Genomic DNA, 20,414 nt, shown 5'->3' on the forward strand with positions numbered 1-20,414 from the left:
CGTTATTGTTTTTGTTTACAATAAACAAAAGTTTTTCAATCAAACTACAATTAATCAGAGAACGAATTTTTTAGCGATACGCGTAACGAGAATAAAATTAATAAAACGAAAAAATAATATTGTTCAAATGTGATGGTATATATAGAGGATAGAATATACATATATACTCTTGCAAATTGATTTGATATACTTTTGAAATAGAGAAAATTCCAATTCTTGTTATTCTATTCAATGTTCTTCGTTAATAATTCAGCCATTATTGACTAATTATATATATCTGATTCGCGTAATCGCATATTGAATAACACATATTTCGAGGCACATTAATTTCATCGCGTCACAATCGCTCGCTAATAAGGGAAGGGGCATTCGATTTCAAGTTTCAATTACATGAACTTTAATGAATCAAATGAAATCAAAACTTGTTTCGGATAATGATACTAAAATATATACAATATTAAATGCAATAAAATATATATAATAAAAAGAATATAAATACACCGGTAAATGAGTCTTAATTTATTCATTGTATATCCGCAATTCGGCAATTATATGATTTTACAGATACTTTTTTTTACTTCATTTTCCACGGCTCGAAAACGTCAGCGTGTTTCGCTAATCGCGGGGATGATTTATCCTATAGCTCTGATTAACGCGCGCTGTTCCTCGGCGAATTTCGCGTAAAAAAAAAAAAAAAAAAAAAAACGTGTTTAGATGAAACAAGAGCCTCCGATAACTCGCGCTCGGTCTGATTGCGAAAGTTACAACAACGCCTGTGTCTTTCGACCGTTTGGTCGACGACAAACACAGGCGTCGTATATCGACTGCAGACGCGAGAATGCACGTGCGGAATAATTTCCCGCGGGAGGCAAACACGTGCACATGCCGTACCTGAAATGATTGTGTTTGGTCGAGGCCTTAAAAATGTAACAGCCGAAACGAAGGAGAACGTTACGCCTCGCATAGAAATGCGAACGTTGCGGCGGTTTGATTGCGGGAACGAGACCTTCTCTCCGAAAATCTCCTCGAATTGATTTTGGAAAACTCGTCCGTGTAAGCGTTTTATTCTTTTTCTTTATTTTTATCACATATATGTATTATTAGTTTCGTAAAGGGAATTTACAATTCCGCGAAATGGATTGTTCACGGTTAATGGATGAGCGAAAATTGAAATTACACTCGTGTTTTTGCGCAACGAGGATATTATTAATAGATTCCAAAATTATTCTAGAATTAACCGATCGCGATACATCAGAAGCTGACCTGTGGTGTCTAAAATAAAGCTATGCTTTTTCTGCTTGTGATTTTATTCTCCAGCTCTCTCTCTCTCTTTATATATATATATATATATATATATATATTCTTTATATTATTTCTAGCATTTAACCGGGTTTCCCGACTATCTTACTCTTACAAATGCCCCACAGCAGCAAAGAAACTACGTTACACCCAGCATGCATCTCTCTCATTCGACCCTCATTAAAACTTTCGTCGCAAATGATGCACGCGCAAACAAGCCGATTCGTCGTCCCAGTTTCAATCCGAGACGCATAGAACTTGAATCATCGGGATTTTCTTTTCACCGAGGTGCCGACTTATTTTCGGATTTCCCGATTTTCCACGATTTTATTTACATTTTGGGCGAGCGACGTGTATTTCGCCTCTGTTTATCCGCTGGGGCGTGAAAGCGGATTGCTTTAATCTATTCGTTACAAAGTTGCAAGGTATTGGAACATCCAATATTATCGATTATTTTCTCGATGTCGATATATGCCGACGATATATATATATATATATATACATATATATATTATACTTTTGTATCGGGGGAGAAAAATATTTCCTTTTCAAAATAAAGCCGAATAAATTCAAAATAAAGCTCTAGATTGAAAATAACGAGACGGAACTCCCATATTTGTCAAATGCCAATCTAAATACTTTGTCGATCGGGATATGCGTAACGATCGATCCTATTTAATGAGAATTATTTTGATATGAAACAGCCACCGAACGTAATTTCAGTCGGTATGATGTATATATCGTAAAGTAATTATGGCCACCGAGTATATTTCCCTAATCTCTAACAACAGTATGGAAGGGGCAAACGCTAATAATGGAACAGGGGAAGAGAAAGGGAATATACTGGCGCAATAATATGAACAGAGAAGTTTGCGTGTGTATTCGACGGCAATCACGGAATGCATCAATTGCATCGATAATAAACGTTACCGCCTACGGGGTAATTCTCGAATTTCTCCCTAAATTCACAGAGACAATTTGCAGCGCGATGGGCAGGAAGCGGAAAATTTGTCAGATTTCGAGTAATTAATTAAATACCGGTTTAATTAATTTTATTGTACAGTATGTTTGTAATGGACGCGCGTATATAAATGCCACGAAAGGCGGGGCTTTTCCCTCTCCTCGGTTTTGCGTTTATATGGCATCAATCTGTTATCGGGGCGCATTTACGCGTTCCACATTAACGTAAAGTGAATTATTCGCGAAAAAGTCATAATCGAACGAATGATGGAACTAACGTTTCAACTATAGCCGAATAGGTATATATTTTTCGAGTTTATACATTTTTTTTTATATAAGATTTTGTATTGAAAAGAGTGATGCGTAACTCTAAAAATTCAAACAAAAAATGGGAACCGCGTGCGAGCTTTATATCTTTTCTCGTGATATTTCTCGCGATTATTCGTCGATTCGGCCGTTTATTGGCGCAATCTCGAGTAAATACTACTCACGAACGCGCATATCATCGCGACTTCATATCCGTTCGCGATCGAACTGTTTTCGGTCGGATGCATGCATTATGCATTCCCCGGACCGGAAGCGCGATTGGCAAAAATTCGAATATCAAAATTGAAATATTTCCCGTTTTATCGGAAAACGGATGAAAACATGCGTATGGCCTGACGATGTGATATGATGATGATGATGATGATGATGATGATGATGGTACTGCTGCTTTTCGTATTACATACATATATATATATATATATATTGTATAAATAGAGTGCACGCTTGCAGCGAAACGCCCGCAGTTGCAGTTGCAGTTGCATCGAGAAAGAGGGGGAGGAAATGCACATAGTCGAGCGACTATTACGACCGGTCTTGCGGCTTGTAATGGACGCTGCGGACGTACGGATGTAATGGATGGAACCGTAATCCATATATTCTAAACATTATCATCGTTATCACCTCTCCACTTTCGCGATCCTCGGAATTCAGCATCCGGCTCTCGCGAACGATCCATCTCTACTTTTTTTCATTTACTCGATCTTTAATTTATCCAGCTCTCGGAGCTTCTCGATAACTCGAGATTTTTCTATTTAATGTAATGCAGTATGCACAAGATAATATACCGCTCGACTCTTGTAACATGACGTAATATCCTATGTAGTGTGGAAATTAAATATCTTCTTGTTTATTCGAAAATATTCTTACACGTGCTCTTATTCGCGTATATTTTATGTGATCGTATTTTTAAAAAATTATAAATGAAAGATACATCTTACAGATGCATCGATACATTTACATATATAATTGCTAATCCACGAGCTCGCAAACCGAACGCGCAATTACCGTAAAAATGAATCTCGTTGCGAGCAACGAGATACGTAAATGTAAACGACAATGAGAATCTATTTGCACAGATTTTTATCGTTATTGGTGCCCCCGTTTTACTGTAATGATTATAATCGTCGTTCGTTTTTCGGGAAAATTACATTTGTCTCCGCTAATACGACCTCGCGCATTCGAAACAATTTTTGTAAATCTCGCTGGGAAATTTGCTCGCTCTTTATTAGGAAAGAGCTGATCATTATCATTAGCTGGAACGAGGGAAAAAATTATGAAATGCATCGATTACACGAAGAAACTCGAATGCAAATTTTCGATTTGACAATAGTGAGATATTAAATATGACGAAAAAGAATCATATAATTATTATATTTAATTCTAGAAATACAAATTTCAATTACAGTCCGATATTCCATAAAAAACCAATCTGGATGAAAAATCATCTTAAAGGTTTCTATATTTAGTGAATAAATTATTTTAATCGACCTCTTTCAACTATATCGGTGCAGAAATGCCGCAGGATGGGCACTGCATTATTATCGAAGGAAAAGGCGTCGCAGCCTCGTCCCGGTTGAAACTTGCAAAAGTTTCTTTTGTCCACTTGACACGCGTGCATCACGCGGGACACGTCTTTTCTCTCGTTCCCCGGAGTTCGCTAATTACAAAACGTTGCGCAAAACCTCGCGACGCGTGTTTCCCATTCTTCCGAGTCGCATTCTCTATATTATCTCACGCTTGTCGAGTAATATTTTCCAAACGTAGATTTCCATTTCTTGTCACGCAATTTTTCGTTTTACTCAAGAAATGTGTAAGGGAGAATTAATTCGCCAGTTTTGCGCTCGCATATTATTTTCTCTCTTATACGATTTTTTTTCGCCTTCTCGAAACGAATTAAAATGTAAGAACGCACTCGACTTGTAAAAGTCGGGATGAAAGCGTCAGTGGATCGTGTCGTTTTTTTTTTTTTTTTTTTTTTTTTTTATAAAAAATATTTGCGAAGAATATATTTCAAAAGTCGCGGAAATTATGTAGGTTTATGTGTCGAGAGACACCAAAGAGAGGAGACTCGCGTCAAAGGAGAAGTGGCGGACTTTGAAACGAAGGTAGAATGAAAGTCTCACGAGAAACGCATCGATACGCACTTTATATTCCGTACTTTATTCCGTGTACCTCGCGACCCCTTTTTCCCACCCTTATTTTCTCGTAATGCGTCCGACGTGATTTTTCGCTTTTAATTTTACGGATTATTTTGATCGCTGCGTTACCGCGCGACGAAATATAAACTCGTCATTCGATACGCCCGCAGGTTGTGTGCAATATTGAATATTCGTGGACGAAGGGGGAGAGAGGGAGGGGGCTAAAACGCGTGACAGCGGTTCGCATTAGCGCGTTTTTCCCGGTTCGCATCGGAAATGTTTCGTTTCTCCTCTCGCGGTCACGCTTTTACGAGCTTTTTACGTATTTACTCGTCGGGGAAAACGGATGTATGCGCTCTTTTGGGTATGCGATCTCGCGCGTAAAAAATGGCCTCTCTGTTTCGAGCGCTTGAAAAATCAATGTCATTGCCGGTTAGCTCCCGATGAGCCGCGAGACGACGATTAAATACGTGTAACGCGTATCGATCTTTAAATAAAGAACGATTCCACGTCGTCGCGGCTCCGTCATTGGACGGATGAAAAAATGATTGCTACGGCTATCGTTCGCCAGACCGTACACACACACACACACATATATATATATATATATATATATAGACCCTCTCGCAATTGACCGCGAACGGTGGCGCGGCGCGCAACCGGGTCAAATATTTGCATACGCGGCATTAATGTGATCATCGGCATTGTCGGCCAAACATATATGACAATGACGGCGGTTTGACGTTGGGCCGTGCGCGATTATTAGCCCGCGGGCTCGGTCGCCCACGTCCGCGGATACGCCTGTAAATATTGCGTGATACCGGGCCACTATACACCCGTTCGGCCAAAGTGGGCTTTTGAAAATTCATGCGATTCGGGGTGGTTCCCCTTATTCGCCGAATAGCCCTCTCCTTCCTCGCTCGCGAATCAAATTTTTAGGACACGCCCGTGCGTTTCCGGTCATCGTAATTATTACGTGCCGTTTTACTCGGAAATTTCGTCGGATCATTTTCGCAGAGGGGGATAATTGCCGCATTATAATCTCTCCATGCGCGGCCGAAATAAATCGCTTTGTCCGTAATATCCGCGCCAATTATTTTGCAATTTCGCCGAAATAGCGTCGGTTCGTCGAATTTCTGTAATTTTGATCGCTCTCTCGCTCTAAACGCGCTCTCGCGCAGCGATATATACGATTATGACAATTGTAGCTTTAGTTAGACGTTTATTACGTGCGGTCCTGTCAAAGCATCTGTCGCAATATACGTCGACATCGTCGGAGTGTCGTCGCGAGTTTCGCAGTATATCGTTATAAACGGCCCATCGTAATCACAATTTTGCGCGAGAGGTAGGATTTATTTATAATTCGTTTCGCTGCACATTTTTTTCCATACTTGACACATCGATGTAACGAGGGATATGATAGATTAAAAATCATCCGCTGAACCATCAAATCTAATAAATATCAAACTGATCAAACCTTCTCACCCAGAACTTATTTTGTGTGTTGCAGATTTTCACGCGCTTCGGCAAAGTTCTCAAGATTGTCACCTTCACAAAGAACAGTAAGTACAGCGTTCAGTATACATTCGTCGTTGTCCTAGAATCGACGTGTCGAGAGTAGAGAGAGAGAGAGAGAGAGAGAAAAGCCGTGGCACTTTCGCGGGTTATAGATCTCGCTCTTCCGAGGCAGACACGCCACGGCACTTTAGTACTTCAGCATGCCTGAAGTGCATCCTAGCCTCTCTTCCGCCGTTAGTACTTTCGGAATCGTTCCCCAAAGGGTGTTCTCGAAATACCCGCAAACCAGATTATTACATAAGGCAGTTGAGAGGGCATTTCGACGTGTGATAGATCTCGATATTCCTCTAATTCAGCAATATTGCGCAATATTCAGCAATAAAACTAAAGCATCGAAACACTAATATCAGCTGATCCAATATTTTTATTTTATTTTTATATAATTTTTTATATTAGAACTATGTCAAAGTGTTTCCGAATTACTTTATACGTGCTTCAATAATATTTTTTAATTCTTCCATCATTTTAAAAATCCGAATGTCATCGATGATTTATGAACTAAAGCATCGAAACACTAATATCAGCTGATCCAATATTTTTACATTGTTTTATTTTTTTAATTGTTATATAATTTTTTATATTAGAACTATGTCAAAGTGTTTCCGAATTACTTTATACGTGCTTCAATACTATTTTTTAGTTTTTCCACTATTTTAAAAATCTGAATGTCATCGATGATTTATGAACGACAGATCTCTCTAAAAAAAACTCTTCTAAAGCACCTTAAAGTATTTCGATTTTTAGTGGTGCAATCAAAGTCGTCATACTCGATACTCTTCTAATTCAACAATATTGCGCAATATTCAGCAATAAAACTAAAGCATCGAAACACTAATATCAGCTGATCCAATATTTTTACATTGTTTTATTTTTTTAATTGTTATATAATTTTTTATATTAGAACTATGTCAAAATGTTTCCGAATTATTTTATACGTGCTTCAATAATATTTTTTAATTCTTCCATCATTTTAAAAATCCGAATGTCATCGATGATTTATGAACGACAGATCTCCCTAAAAAATTTCTAAAGCATCTTAAAGTATTTGGATTTTTAGTCGTGCAACCAAAATTATCGGCTCGAGTAACGTAAAACGCAATTTCTCGTTGCACACCCGTTGTGTACGACATATAGAAGAGAGACCTCGGCATGCAGCCGGCGAGCGTGTTACGAATTCATGCCTACAGCGCGAAGAGAAGCATCGTCATTCCGTGTGCGCGATTTGTGCATCGGTGTGCGTGACAAATGCGACGCGCGAGTCGTAACGTCAAGTCTCCGCGTGGCTGAGCATACGCACGTGCTCTCTCGGATCTCCCGGAGGAGTTGAACGGAGAGTCGCACAGCAGAGAATCACTGTGTGGCAAATTTCGGGCTGCGAAAGGATCACATTGTTGGCGTATTCAAATGAGACGAGAACGCATTCGGGAAATCCTGACGAAAGTGCAGGGTGCGTTTGGAGAGGTCGCGATTTTACATATATGTATAGATATATATATACGTCACGGGTCTCTCGAATATTTTCCCTTATATGCTTAATAATGCATAATTTGCGCGAAACGAGAAATATTTTTTTCTGAATTTTTAACTTTCCTCGAACGATGCGAAATGATTTGTCGAATGGTACGAAAAGTAAATCATCGCCGCTTTGCTGCAGTATTATATAGTATATCTCTTGAGATTGTAACGAGAAATTATTAAATGAAAATTTGTGCATTTCAATCGCGAGATAAACGTTATCGTCGGGCAGGAAGAAAAAGCGCGCGTATTTTATAATTTTGTGGAATGAAAAGCAGTTGTTCTTTTTTTCGTTCGTTTGAAACATCATGGGAAGCTTTGTCGCGCGAGAGAAAGAGAGAGCTTTCTCCTCTTCGCTTCCGCGCATTTCAGATTCGAAAATTAAATAACATCGCCGCAGGCCCGATCCTTTGTTTCGCATCATACGCGTAATGAAATATACGTGGCACGACGACGAGTTACGCGAATTCGACGTACGTTATGCGAGATTAAAACTCGCGAAATTGCGGCCGGGCTCTGCCTTCTCTCCCTCGCGACGTTTCGTTTAATCGAGATTTAATGGCAATTATAAACCGCCCCGACCGGAGCCGGACGCGAAAAGCGAGGGACTCGACGCGACGCTGGAAGAGAAATTTCCCTGAAATATTAACTTGGCGAAACGACCGCGCTCGTGGCGATTTCGCGTTTGTCTCTTTCGTAATTGTTTATCCTTCTGCGAGACCGGAAGAAGTGGAAACAACCCTGTGTAAAGCGCAACACATCCACACATTTTACGCTCTCGTTTATTCAGTCATAAATATTAGATTAACAGCCTCCCCTCTTCCTCCTCTACGCGAGTGATAATAATTAATCTCTGATAAAAAGAGATAAAGCTATTTTCACGCTTCATTAATTCTCGACCCCGCCTTAAGCGCGGGATCTGTCAAACGTGACAAGACGGGGTAGAAAGTTTCGGAATATTTTTTTAGACACGGCATATATTTGCAGTATATATTTAATCGAATATTTCTCTTAATTCGCGCAAAAGCAGGATTAATTCCGCTCACGGAATAGTTTGGGAATAAATAAAAGGACCCTCTTTCTCTCTCTCTCTTTGTTCGCGAGATATTTTGCGGTCATCGTGTACGGCCGCGCACGTGTCCCGGGCTTTGGCCGTATTACAGTAAAGAGTTCCATTATCACGGTGGAGCAAATTCGAAAATGAAATAGCGTAGCCGCCGGCTGGAACTTTGGCCGACGCCGCTAACGAAACAATTCCGGCCGCGCGCGGGAAAAACGTATTATCGTGACAGAGTTAGTTTCTCTCAACACTCGCGCACTAAATTAACGAATCACCGCTTTTTATATACCCGGGCCCTCTGCTCACGGATATTTTCAAATACACGTGCGATTTAACGCAAAAAATATACATGTATATATATATATACCTATGTATTTATATCATGTTTTTTCATTCTGGAATATCAAATTTTCCGGAGCCTTTTATACTTTTTGCCTGCCATCTAGAGCTGTATTTTCGACGGTATTCCATTTGCTCTCTTACGTATTTTTCAATATATAATTTACGGAATTTTATATTTTTTTATGTTATATAAAATACATTTTTAAAGCCATTTTGCCGCTCTTCCAACTAGCTACGGTACAACGGTTTTGCGAAAATAATCAACTCTATTGTTTGAAGCAAATGCATTATTAAATGAGCGAACGTGTCCATTATTTGTATATAACACAAATTACGAAATCGTGCGATATGCCGTTAGAAAAGGAAAACATAACATTTTATTTTTCTCAAAATATTTAATATATACATATAAGCTGTTATATATTAATAATCTATTTTGACGCTCGTACCCAATGACTGTCAAACGTTTGATTTTCGATAAATTTATTGGCGCTATCGTGGCTGCGCGACTTGCGGAACGCGTAAAGTTGTATAATGGACGACATTGTCTCACGGTTTTTATCGTCTTTGTGTGTTCCAGGTTCGTTCCAGGCACTAATACAATACGCAGACATGCTGTCGGCGCAGACTGCTAAATTCGTAAGTATCCACTTGACTCTTTGCGCCCCTTCCGCGTTGGTCTCCCTATTTTATTTCTTCCCCTCCGGTTGCGTCCCCCTATTTTAAAAAACTTTATCTTTTTCTTTCTAAAAAAAATTACGAAAATTACTTTCTTAATACTTTCTTGAGTCTCTTTTCTTACTTTTAATTATTTTTGGTTCGTTCTTTTCGACCTCTTTCAAGATCACCAGCTCGTGATAACCATAATCCAACCTGACCTGACAGTTTTTTTTTTTTAAATCTTCATTGTTCTCAAACTTTTCTACTAAGACATCTGTAAAAAATATTAGAATATTATATTCATAAATTGCATAAATTATAAAAATTGATATACAGATATTTAAAGAAATATTTACTATTTTATTTTTATTTTTTATGCTATCTTTCTTAGCATTGTCACATTCAACATTAAAACACGCATTATTAATTTGTAACTTTTTTAATTTTCGATACTTTTTTGCTTATAATAATTTTGCGACATATTTATTAATAATAAAACGATTACGACAAGCCGACGCAACGCGAGTATAATCACGACGAAGAAATACTGTCAAGTTAGATTAGGTTATTAAAAAAAAAAGATAATTAATTATATCGCAACCAAGCATGGCCCAGAATAAATTACCAAGTATTGGCCAAACATTAGTTACCACATATCGGGCCAAGCATTGACGCTATTGCAAAGACTGGCAATCCTATATGGGTTCTTCCTCTTTCTTTCATTTTTGTTTAATTTTTTTTTTCAAGTTACCTTCTTCCACTATTATCGATCTGTCTCGCGTTCCCGTGAGACAGATCGAAATTTTCCGTAGAGTATCTCGCGCCGGAAAAATATTTTCCGCATCTCCTCCGGCGAAGAAAACCGCGATGCGGCGCTTAATTACAGGAAGTGAGCTCGATGAATGCGTAATCGAAAGATTGATGACGGAAGAAAAAAATTCCGACGTCGAGGCAAGATATCTCGCGCGGATCCCGCTTTATATATATATATATATATATTTTTTTTTTTCTCCGGATTTATGGAAATGTCGGCCTGCTTTGCAAGCCAAATTAATTCTTGAAGCGCGCGGACCGCAGATGCGCGATCGATCTATACCTTCGCGATTCATCAATACCGATAATGTAGACTTTATATTCGTCGGCATTAAATGTTGATTCTCTTTCTCTCATTCTCCTTTTCCCTCCGTCCCTCTTGTTCTCTCTGTCATCAATATTATTTGATTTACTGCTTTACCTGTAATTCTTACCCGTAATCGTTTAATTTAACCTGTGCGAGATTTTTCAAGCGCCACATCTCCTGACGATAACCACTTCTATTTTTCTTTTTTTTTAAGGAGGTTGAGAAAGCCGTAGCATTAAACTTGCCGCTGCTTAAGGTATCACGAATTGTGTCTCTGGCGTAAATTTTTGTTTTACCTGCGTATCCCTTGTAATATCGTTTTTATCCCTGTAATCATGAGCTAAAAAGTATCACGTGTCCTGGTACGAAACTATACTATCCCACTCTTCTCTCTTTAAGAAAGTTGAGATATTTTCAGCAGCATTAAAGCACTGCTTTAAAAAAAATGAAAAATGCGCGCGTGTAGTTTTTATTCTTAAACTTCTCTCTATCATTGGATGGCGCAACTAATTCCCCATGTAAAGCCTGTTTATTTCCTAAACGCACGTTGTATCATAAGCTGCTCTAGTACACTCGAATACTAATCAATTTTTGTTTAAAGAAAGAATAAAGGATGTTCTCCATGAATATTCTACCAAAAAAAATTCAAGTTAACTCTCTCAGACTCTTTCTCTCTCTTGACTATAATTAACTCTCTATTTATGTTGATTTGATAATTACGTTTTCCCCGATTGTACATATTTATCGTGATTTTTACTCGGCTTTTTTCTAGCAAATTTCACTGTGTCTTATGTATGTTTGAGATGACTCGATAATCTTTGTGCAAGTGAGTGTGATGCAGCTATTTCGCTGCCGTGTACATACCGAATGTTTGTACTAATTCTACTTGATCGCTGTCATTTGGAGTGTATATTATTGAAAAATTACACACGCAGCGAAACTGAGAATCTATAGCTTTAAAGAAGCAGACGAATATAGAATATCTTTTAAAAAAATTTTTTTCACTCTCTTTGCCGTTTCGAAATTCTTTCGAGAGTCGTGAAAAAGAAGCCGAAGAAGATCCCAGAAAACCGGAAAACACGTAAAACGCAGAGAGGGGGTTAAAACTGGACGCTCGCCTCGTTACATCCGGAATTAACTGCGTCGGCAGTTCGCGCCGCATTGTTTTACATCGTCAACAACCGAACAGAAGCCGTCGCGAACGGACGCGGGAGAACTCGCCGGGAACTTCCGCGTTCGAATTCATCCCCCGCGTGCGTTCGGAAAATCCCTTCCTCTCTCTAAATCCTCCGCTCGACGGTAAGCTCGACGCCGCAAACTAGTAAACCCGCGCGCTGATCAAAGGGAAAATTAATTCGCTTGAAATACACCGGTTTCGCCGCGAACCACCACCATACCACCCCACCCGCGGTGGTTGTGCAAGACAGAAAATTAATTTAGCTTTGTTGCGGATATATCGCTCTTCTCCGATTCTCTCTTTCTCTCTATCCTCCTTTTTCCGAATTTTCCTCAACGCAAACGCACAAACGATCCGTTCGACTCGAACGAGAGAGATACCGATACGGAGTTTTATACATAAAGGACTGTGCCCAGTTTGGACCCTCTAGTGAACATGAGTCATATATTAATCGATAGGGGGTATTTACGAAGTACCAAACAGAAGGTTTTAATTGCCTGATTGAAGTCTCATTTCCCTTTCTAGAGGCATCACAAAAACAAAATCCAAATTTCTCTGACATATGAGGACATAGATCACGTCCAGGAACTTAATCGGATTAAAATCCTGCTCATGGAATGTTTTAATCTACCATCGATGCTCCACAATTCTAGTCATGTCTGATATGGGAACCCAATTTCTTGCTATAAAACTGGGAACAGTCCTCTGACGTTCTCCAAATGATATCAGACTACCGAGATCGTCTTTCCGAAAGAAGTGTCGCCGGCAAAATCGATTCGTTTCGCTCGTCGATTATGTTAACCTAACCGACGCACTCTCTCGACCATGAATAAACCGCCCGAGGAGCAGGAAGTAGCAAGAGGGAACGGGCAAAAGAGCGACAAAGAGAGGCCGCCATGCGCGCACGCCTGAGGCTCGCGGCGCGGGCCGACCCGGTAATTATGTACGAAATTCATTAGCTCGTGTAAATATAGAGCGGGACCGTGGCCGGGTACACAGCACGCACTCTCGCACGCACGTTTACATACATACATATGTGTGCATACGTATGTGCGCCATTGTCGCGCACATTGCAACATCGACCACGCGCTACTCAAACAGGGCTACTCGAAACCACCCCGGGTCCCTGTTAAACATTGGCGACATTGGCGAGCGACCTGCAACGCAAATTTCATAATATGTATGTATGCATGTGTCCCAGAAGTGTGTCGCAGAAAGGAGGATCCGATGGATCTCTGAAAATTCCCGTATATATAACCCAAAATCCTGATTTTCTGGGTTTCTTCTTCGAGTTTCAGCGGAGTTTGTGTAAGCTTCTTCCGATCAAAGACTTTTCCAAACTTTTCGCTTCTCTCACGGCTTCGGTTAACTTCTCCTCTGGCTTTTGGGATCTATGAAGATTGTCCGATCTTTCTTGTTAAATTCGATTAAATAATTGTGCTGTGATAATAAGATACAGTTCTTGACAAATGTTTGATCAGTTTTTCTCGTGGAAAAATCTCGCGAAACGCATAGCAAAGTAGATAGAGAGGAATCGCGAGAAGCGACGAATCACGATATATATATATAAAGAGAGATGTGTGAGTCACTATGGGTGTGTTCTAAGCTTGAGCACAAAAGCCGTAAAGTTGGTGTCTCATGGAATAACGTAAATAACGAAGAATCTTGTACGATTTCTTGCGCAGTCGCTCGACGGACAGAACGTCTACAATTCCTGCTGCACGCTGCGCATCGACTACAGCAAGATGCAGAACCTCAACGTCAAGTACAACAACGACAAGTCCCGGGACTACACCAACCCGAATCTGCCGACCGGCGACGCCAACCTGGATGCGGCGTCTCTCGCTCTCGGCGGCGAATTGTTGCCCCAGTTGCTGATGGGCGCCGGTTCCCAGCCGCGTGCCAGAATACCCGGTGAGTATTTTCGTGTATAAAACGCTCGTATCTAAAATATCCCTCTCTTTTCTCTCCCCCCGATTCGGATCGCATTCGACCCCTCGAATAAATCGCATTATTTGCAAACGTACGAATATGTGTGCGTGTATATTAAGTAGTCATACACGCGTGGCGTGTGAACAATGAACACGTTAATCTTGCGCGATTCCATATAATAATACGTATATATGTATATGTATATGTAGTTGAATATATAGTGGAATTCGCGATAGACGCTCGTTGCAAAATTCATCGTCATTAAACGCTAGTCAGACTCTGCGAAATTCAACGAAAGCGATTCTGAATGGACCGTATGTGACATGTAAACAATGAATGCTCGCAGCCCTATACAATGCTGCTCGGTAATAGTTGAATATATGGATGCTTTGCGATAGGCGTTTTCAAAATTCATTGCCCCGTTGAATCTACAATTGTGTACGAATTTCGAATGTCCTTTTTTGCGCATTTAGCGTCTAAAGTTCCGATGAACGGGTATACAATTAAACGATCGCGCGATGTTACATTTTATTTGAAGATTTTCCGTCAGTTTGACATCGCGCTAAATTATCATCATAGTCATAATGTTTGTTTTATTAGTATCATTGTCCTCATCATTGTCAATGGTGGGAGTAATTTGCCGGCTTTTAAAACTCGGTCCTGTTCGCCGGTCGGTCAGTCGCAATTATCTCCTCGACTGAAATTAATTAATTACAAGAGTACCCGCGACGAGCGATCCGGCTTGGCCGAATCGTCGGGATTTTTGCGTTCGCCGCTAGACAACGCTAGTTTAAATTATACACCCTGGTGTGTTCGGGGCCGCTTGTTTGGGTTAAATTAATTTCACGGCGTCGTTGTTGGTGTTTAATCTGTAACGTACTGTAATCCACTTTACGCGTCCTATCTCGTTGCGCAAACAGTTCGTTGATGGTCGGGGATTAGGAGGAGACCCGCGACGGTCAGCCGCATAATTAATCTGGAAGCGTCAAGAAGATCGACCGCGCGGAAAGATTCGGCCGAGGGAAAGAGAAAGAAATCGGGGAACCCTCTCATCTCTCTCTCTATTTTCAATCCCCTACTGATTCTCGCTGCATGATTTCAAATTCGTGTGTTATAATTATAGCTTATTTTTTCCTGTCGCAATGTTTCAACAGTGATAATAACGTCATCTGAACTTCCTGAAGTAGAGTCCATTGCAGGGGCACCGGGTGTGCTGCCCACGCCCTTCGCGGCCATGCACGGCCTTCCGTCGCCCTTGGCGGGCCCTTACAATGGCGTGCCCCCGGCGGGAAGCCTCGCCGGCCTCGGGGGATTCCCTCTCGGCGCCGCTGGTCTGGGGGTGCGAGTGCAGGGAAGCGCCCAGGCATCAGCCGTGTTGCTGGTCAGCAATCTCAACGAGGAGGTAAGTAACCAGAAATTCAGACTCTGTTCCCTTTATTTCGTTCCTTCTCTTGACGAGAGAGACCGCACGAAGATACCTTTGACAAGGAAAAGGTGAACCTGCGACGCTTTTTTTTTTTTAACCTTGATTTGCTCGCGATACTTTCACCGAGAACTTTTTGCTGAACGTTGGAAGCACCATGAATATTTTCTTTATGTATTTTTTCCATCAATTGTGTGCAAGATAATCCAGGAGATTTCGTTTCCACTAAATTGTTCGTTTTGGTTCGAGAAGTTTCTTTCAACTTTTCTGATTAATGTACACCGATGAAATGCGATTCGATCTGATCCGCATAAAACGCTTTTGTGTAAAGTAATATTAAAATATTATTAAGGCCGCGAGATACCGCATTTCTCTCGACTTGGCTGATCGTTCTTAATTATACAAGACGGTTGAACTAGATGTAAATGCCAGATAGAGCCAAATGAATATAGAGACGTTGTGTGTACGGACTTGTAAGCACGATGTGAGCATTTAGCGAGACGAAACGTTAAATGTACTCGCTCACGACGAAATGCGGCGGAAGTGTTCGAGCAAGCACTGAGAGAAATAGAGACCCACCACCATATCGCCACGTGCGAATAAGTATGTCGTACGCGAATAATACATCTTGTAGTAGGTATACGGCATCCGTCGTGTAATGTAATGTGTGTCTGTGTGTTTGCGAAAGTCTCTCTGATTCCGACGTATCTTCACCGCGAGAAACATAACCGAGTTCTGCCCGGTGCAAAACATACACACACACATGTATATCTATATATGCGACATACATATACGCGCGATTGCCTCTTCTTCACATCTCTCTGTACCTGTCTTCTCACTTCTCCCTCTCTATTCTCTTCTCTCATCCCGTCTCGGGCTCTTGTACTCTGTCGTCGTACGACCAACCCTCATAAGAGACCGCAGCGCTATTTCTCTCAGTGTCGCTGCGACACGCGCGACCGACCAACCAACCAACCAAATCAACCCCACTAGATATATATATCTATATATAGTATATATACGCACGTGCATATACAGGTATAATTACACAGTCTAACGAGCGAGTTACAACGTAGTGCTACGTAGGCGAAACCCGCAGTCTCTCGATCCTTTGGCTCGATCTTTCCACCGAGCCGAATCACGACCGGTCTCTGAAAAACTTGAGGTTCAGTCGAGATTCGTGAGGCTGCAGCCCTAAATTCTGCAATGTTCAAATTTTCTATGTGAAAAAAATGCAACTCGGAAGAAAATCCATTACGAATTTATTTTGTTCGCAATATTGGAATGTAATGTTTGACAGAATATTAAGGAATGCTTGATTTTTTTTATTTAATCTAATTTTTGGAGATCGTCCTGCTTAGGTGGATGGAAAGATCGAGCCGCAACACGTATGTGCCCTGTTTCGTCACGAGACTTTCGATTCTGCCCCTACTTGCCCCGCTCATTTTTCGAAACACACATACAAATCACTCCAACGTCACCATCCTGCGCCCTAATTAATTCGTAGCGTCGTCGAGCTACGACGTTACTTCCTGCGAGGCGATGTTCATCTCTCACGTTTCGATCGATTGACGTATCTCGTATTAGGGATCATATGTTCCAATTACCTATATTTTTTTTTATTCAAATAATTCCTTGTGTCTCTCGGAGACGTTTATACTTGTACTCTTGCAATCGATATACAAACTTAGACGTGGCGCTCGGAGACAAAAACAAGGAACATTATCGGGTAAGAAACATCAACGGGATGATGAATGTCGCCTCGGCAAGAAACTGTGTGTCGGCGTCACACTTCGCAGCTGCAACTTGTCACTACTGTACTATAACTGTGTGTACTACTATCGTTGCGTCGCGCACAAGCTTCGTACAATCTGATCCGATCATCTTCGCGAAGGAGCTACTTATCTCTATCCGACTCTCCATCGTGAATAATGTACAATATTAAAGTAGAAGTGGTCTTTGCTTTATTTTACTTACAAAGAATCATTTTTGATCATTTCTTTTTTTTTTCGCGAAGAGAAAAAATAGCGAATCTTGTGCGCTTCGCCAACACTATACATTTGAATCCTATTATACTCGCTGACTACTGACTGGACTCTGTCTGTTCTCTGTGTAGATGGTCACGCCTGACGCTCTCTTTACCCTGTTTGGTACGTCTCCACATTTATATTATTAATTATATTACATTATTAATTATTATATTTACACCCTCTCGCGCTCTTCTCACGCACACACGAATGCGGACAACACGAGACACAACTCGGTCGACTACACGTGATATACGCGCGATTAAGAGAAAAAAAAAAAAGGAGAAAAAGAAACGGAGGACGTGTATAGGCGAAAAGACTATGTATTGTCCGGAGGAAAATTTGATGTATTTCTGCTCAATCTCGGTGAATATTGTTCGCGATCTGAGCAATAACACCGCTCACACACGAACAAACACACGAACGTAGAATCTTTCTCACACACGATTGTCTCACATTCGAAGTTTACGTCATACCGTAAAGGAAAGATTTCTTCCTTCTTTTTCGCGTTTTTTTTTATTCGATTTTTTTATTTGATTCTATTTATTTTTCTCTTTCTCTTTCTCTCTTTTCTTTTCCTTTTTCTTTTTTTTTTATTTTTTAATTTTAGTAATTTTTTCAACTTACTAAAACTCGAGAGCATCGTCATTCTTCCTCTGAAAAATCATGTTTACTCTCGTGAAACATCCGCCATAACATATATTCTCTGATTTAACGTTTAATCCGTATTCTTCCGATATTTCGTGATTTCAACTTATTTTATTACTACAAGCTATTCCATTTGCAATTTCATGATCACATCGTCATATACATACGTCATTGTCATATAATAATAACAGCGTCATACATATAATACTATCGGTCAACAACGAACACACACGTTCTCCCACATTCTCTACTCTTCCAAGCATCTCTCTTCTAAATTATTTCATTAATATTTTTATTAATATCAGTTCCACACAACCTTAATATTACGTAAGCTTTCGCTTATTTTACGTAATTCCATAGGAACTCACTATTAACGAGGCGTGCGACTCGGCTGACGTTGTGTTTTTCTTCTGTGAGCTACGATTGTTATGCAGATTTTCTCGGATAATTACAGACAAACGTACAAAAGTCACGTACTATGTCGTAAAACGCGTTTTAAAAATTTATTAAAATTTCTATCCGCCTTTCTCTCTCTCTTTTTCGTACATGTACTCTTTTTTTGCGGCTTTTCGCGCTAGCGAAAACTTCACCCGCTTAACTACGCAGTTACGTAATATCGAGAGAAACGTACAAATTTAAATGAATTAAACTATGTAAAAAAAAAGGACCATTGTTATTTCGTTAATTTCTATATAATGCATTTTATTTTAATAAACATTTATTTTATTGTAAAGATATTAAAATTTTGAAATTTAATTATTCGCGCAACAATAGTCTCTCTATCGCTTTTCTAATATCTCTCTTTCTTCCATCATTATTTAAAAAGAAAGAAAAACATGTCACGAAAAAGAAGATTAACTTAACGTATTTTAAAACATAAAGGTAGAAATGTCAATAATAAAATTGCTTTGTGTGCTAACTGAAGAAGCTTTCTATATTTGACATTCTGTAAAAATGAAAGAGCCGAATCGCTCGCCTCTTGCATGTCCCGAATCTTATATAGATCCGATCGTACCCCGATCTCGATCGACTGAATATCGTCCCGTTCATCTTCGATAATCCTTAAACGCGCGCAGCCTCTATAAAAGAATACACGATAACTCGCGACCGCTCGAGCTTACTAAAGAGAAATTTGCGTATATTGTGCATGTAGGCGTTTACGGGGATGTACAGCGTGTGAAGATCCTCTACAACAAGAAGGACTCGGCACTAATACAAATGGCCGAACCTCATCAGGCGCTTTTAGGTGAGTGTACATTTCACAAAATACATCCGCGTTTAATTTTAAATTACGTTTCATTACTGTGTAAACTGTAAACAATTCGTTAACGTTAATAAATCTATCCCGAGATAAGTTAATTTCACAAGGCTCGAAATGTGAAGGATATTGTTTTCGCTGTTGAAAATTGGAAGATGTAGAGAGTTTTGTGTTGTTTACGATATATGCGCCGTAATTATAATTATATTATAATACGCGTAAATACATTAGCGCGATTAATTAACATTGTTTGTGTGTTTAATTTGCACGACAGCGCTGACCCATATGGACAAGTTAAGAGTGTTTGGGAAGCAAATTAAAGTGATGCTCAGTAAACACCAAACGGTCCAATTGCCAAAAGAAGGTCAGCCAGACGCGGGCCTCACGAAAGACTATACCAACAGCACTCTACATCGATTCAAGAAACCCGGCTCGAAAAATTATCAGAACATTTATCCGCCGAGCGCAACCCTGCATTTATCAAACATTCCGTAAGTAATCTTTCCGGCAACGATAAAATAAGATCCGTCTTCGATAGCCGCCTACATGTTCTTAACGGTATTCAATTTACCCCATTCAGGGCTACGGTAGCTGAGGAAGAGATCAAGGAAGCTTTTACCAAGAACGGCTTTACCGTGAAAGCCTTCAAGTTCTTCCCAAAGGACAGGAAGATGGCTCTCATACAGATGCCTAACATGGACGATGCCGTGGCTGCGCTGATCGTGAGTGGTTTTCGCAATTAACTCGTTAGTCCCGCAAGGGGACGATAATCCTAATTTTCCGTGAAGGGAAATAAAATTTCTTACGAGTCCGTTGCAAAAAGGAAGACGTACATTGTCTCTTTCTTTGTCGCAGATACCTTTCAAGAGTAGAGAAAAAATTGAACCCAAGTAGAGTCTAATAAATTCGCAATGAAAAACCTAGAAACGTAAAATTCAGAATTGATTTAA

General features: G+C 40.1%; 1 protein-coding gene across 11 annotated transcripts in view; it reads left to right on the forward strand.

The window, feature by feature from the left end:
* Positions 1 to 20,414, forward strand: part of heph (polypyrimidine tract-binding protein 1 heph) — a 386,169-nt gene that overhangs the window by 352,666 nt on the left and 13,089 nt on the right. For all 11 annotated transcript variants that reach the window (XM_085490344.1, XM_085490352.1, XM_085490358.1 and 8 more), the window contains 8 exons: positions 6,235 to 6,286; positions 9,800 to 9,858; positions 13,862 to 14,090; positions 15,263 to 15,510; positions 17,648 to 17,681; positions 19,360 to 19,452; positions 19,739 to 19,955; positions 20,045 to 20,186. In XM_085490344.1, coding sequence (XP_085346470.1) covers positions 6,235 to 6,286; positions 9,800 to 9,858; positions 13,862 to 14,090; positions 15,263 to 15,510; positions 17,648 to 17,681; positions 19,360 to 19,452; positions 19,739 to 19,955; positions 20,045 to 20,186 — 1,074 coding nt within the window. The remainder of the gene's footprint in view (positions 1 to 6,234; positions 6,287 to 9,799; positions 9,859 to 13,861; positions 14,091 to 15,262; positions 15,511 to 17,647; positions 17,682 to 19,359; positions 19,453 to 19,738; positions 19,956 to 20,044; positions 20,187 to 20,414) is intronic.

Source organism: Nylanderia fulva, unplaced genomic scaffold (genome assembly GCF_048542155.1).
Source record: "Nylanderia fulva isolate GAGA-0341 unplaced genomic scaffold, ASM4854215v1 Scaffold1, whole genome shotgun sequence".
NCBI lineage: Eukaryota > Metazoa > Arthropoda > Insecta > Hymenoptera > Formicidae > Nylanderia > Nylanderia fulva.